This window comes from Thermobia domestica, chromosome 7 (assembly GCF_964235325.1).
Source record: "Thermobia domestica chromosome 7, izTheDome1.hap1.1, whole genome shotgun sequence".
In the NCBI taxonomy this organism is placed as follows: Eukaryota; Metazoa; Arthropoda; class Insecta; order Zygentoma; family Lepismatidae; genus Thermobia; species Thermobia domestica.
Window position 1 is genome coordinate 209,138,187 of NC_137460.1, and position 1,423 is coordinate 209,139,609.

The following is a 1,423-nucleotide window of genomic DNA, read 5'->3' on the forward strand; positions in this document are numbered from 1 at the left end:
TTTGTTAAGTGTTAAAAATATATATATAGTTGTTGCTATTATTCTAGTTGTTACATATATTGGAAATAAATTGTTAATCATATTGAAATTATTGAATACTTTTTGCTAACTAAATCATTTGCCTTCGGTTCCGCATCAAAGAGAGATTACATTAAACCCTTTCGAGAATAGCAGTGTACCCGTTATGGCGCATTACTGCTACAAGTTTCAAAAAGTGTCAGAACAAGCGAAAGTTTATAATGGAGCGGAGTGATATAGTGTTAGCTAGAACTCAACATTTGAGAACAGTACGACGTTACAGGAACGAAAAAAGATCGATCGTATTTTTGGATGAATCGTGGATAGACAGCAACTTAACCTTCAGCAAATGTTGGCAAAGTGATGAAGAACATGGAGTTGTGGAAACCGGAAATGCCTCGCGACGCATAATTATTTTATGCGCGGGGGGAGAAATGGGTTTTATACATAATGCCAATTTAATGTACAAAGCCAATTCGACATCTGGCGATTATCATGGTGAGATAAATTCCACAATCTTCGAAAAGTGGACAAGGGAAAAGCTTATTCCAAACCTTCCTGAGCATGCTGTGGTCGCTATTGACAATGCACCATATCACTCAATACAATTAAACAAACCCCCAACATCATCTAACAAAACGCAAGAGATCATGGATTGGCTTTCTGTATACAACGTTCCTCATTCCCCAGACATGTGTAAAATTGAACTGCTAGACCTGGTGAAAAAGAACGCACCCACAACGAAAATATTCAAATTCGACATGATGCTCCAAGAGCATGGATTCATGGCTTTGAGATTACCCCCATACCATTGCGACATTAATGCCATTGAGTACGTTTGGGCAGATGTGAAAATGTTTATCCGTGACCGAAATGTAACTGGAGATCTAGATATGATGACTCTGTTTAACTACACTGAACAGGCGATTAACAGTGTTACCGTGGAAGAGTGAAAAAGCATTACTCTCATGTGGTGTCATTGAAAATACGTATTGGGAGAGAGATGGAATCATTGAAGAAGTATGTGATCCTATACCCACCCAACCAGGTACATTCTAGGAACGTGCCATTTAAGTTCCATATGTACCGTTTACGTACCTGGTACTTGAAAAATGTACATTTCATATGCATAGCACGTGTCGCTAGGTACGTGCCTTTCGAGGAATTTCTGACACTTGAAAGGTACTTTTACATGCTTCACTGGAATGTGAGGAATGTGAATGGCACATACCCCATGTACCATGGCATGGTTGTGCGTAAGTTGCTTCGTATTGCGACTAGGGTTGCCAATTTAGCCACTTTGTGACGAGATCTGGCCATTTTGAGAACGTCGTTAGTCACATAATTTCCAAAGAGCCAATAGTGGCTTTTTAGCCATATGCTTTTCACTTCTATAGCCACTTTC

At 39.4% G+C, this 1,423-nt stretch overlaps 1 protein-coding gene across 1 annotated transcript; it reads left to right on the forward strand.

Annotated features, from left to right (window-relative positions):
* The first annotated feature begins 239 nt into the window (after positions 1 to 239).
* Positions 240 to 971, forward strand: LOC145689507 (uncharacterized). Its single transcript, XM_081763680.1, has one exon. The coding sequence runs from the start codon at positions 240 to 242 to the stop codon at positions 969 to 971; it is 732 nt and encodes a 243-aa protein (XP_081619806.1).
* Positions 972 to 1,423: the final 452 nt, after the last annotated feature.

Coding starts and splice junctions, on each gene's coding strand:
- LOC145689507 (XM_081763680.1), top strand. CDS start 240: ATGGAGCGGAGTGATATAGTGTTAGCTAGAACTCAACATTTGAGAACA.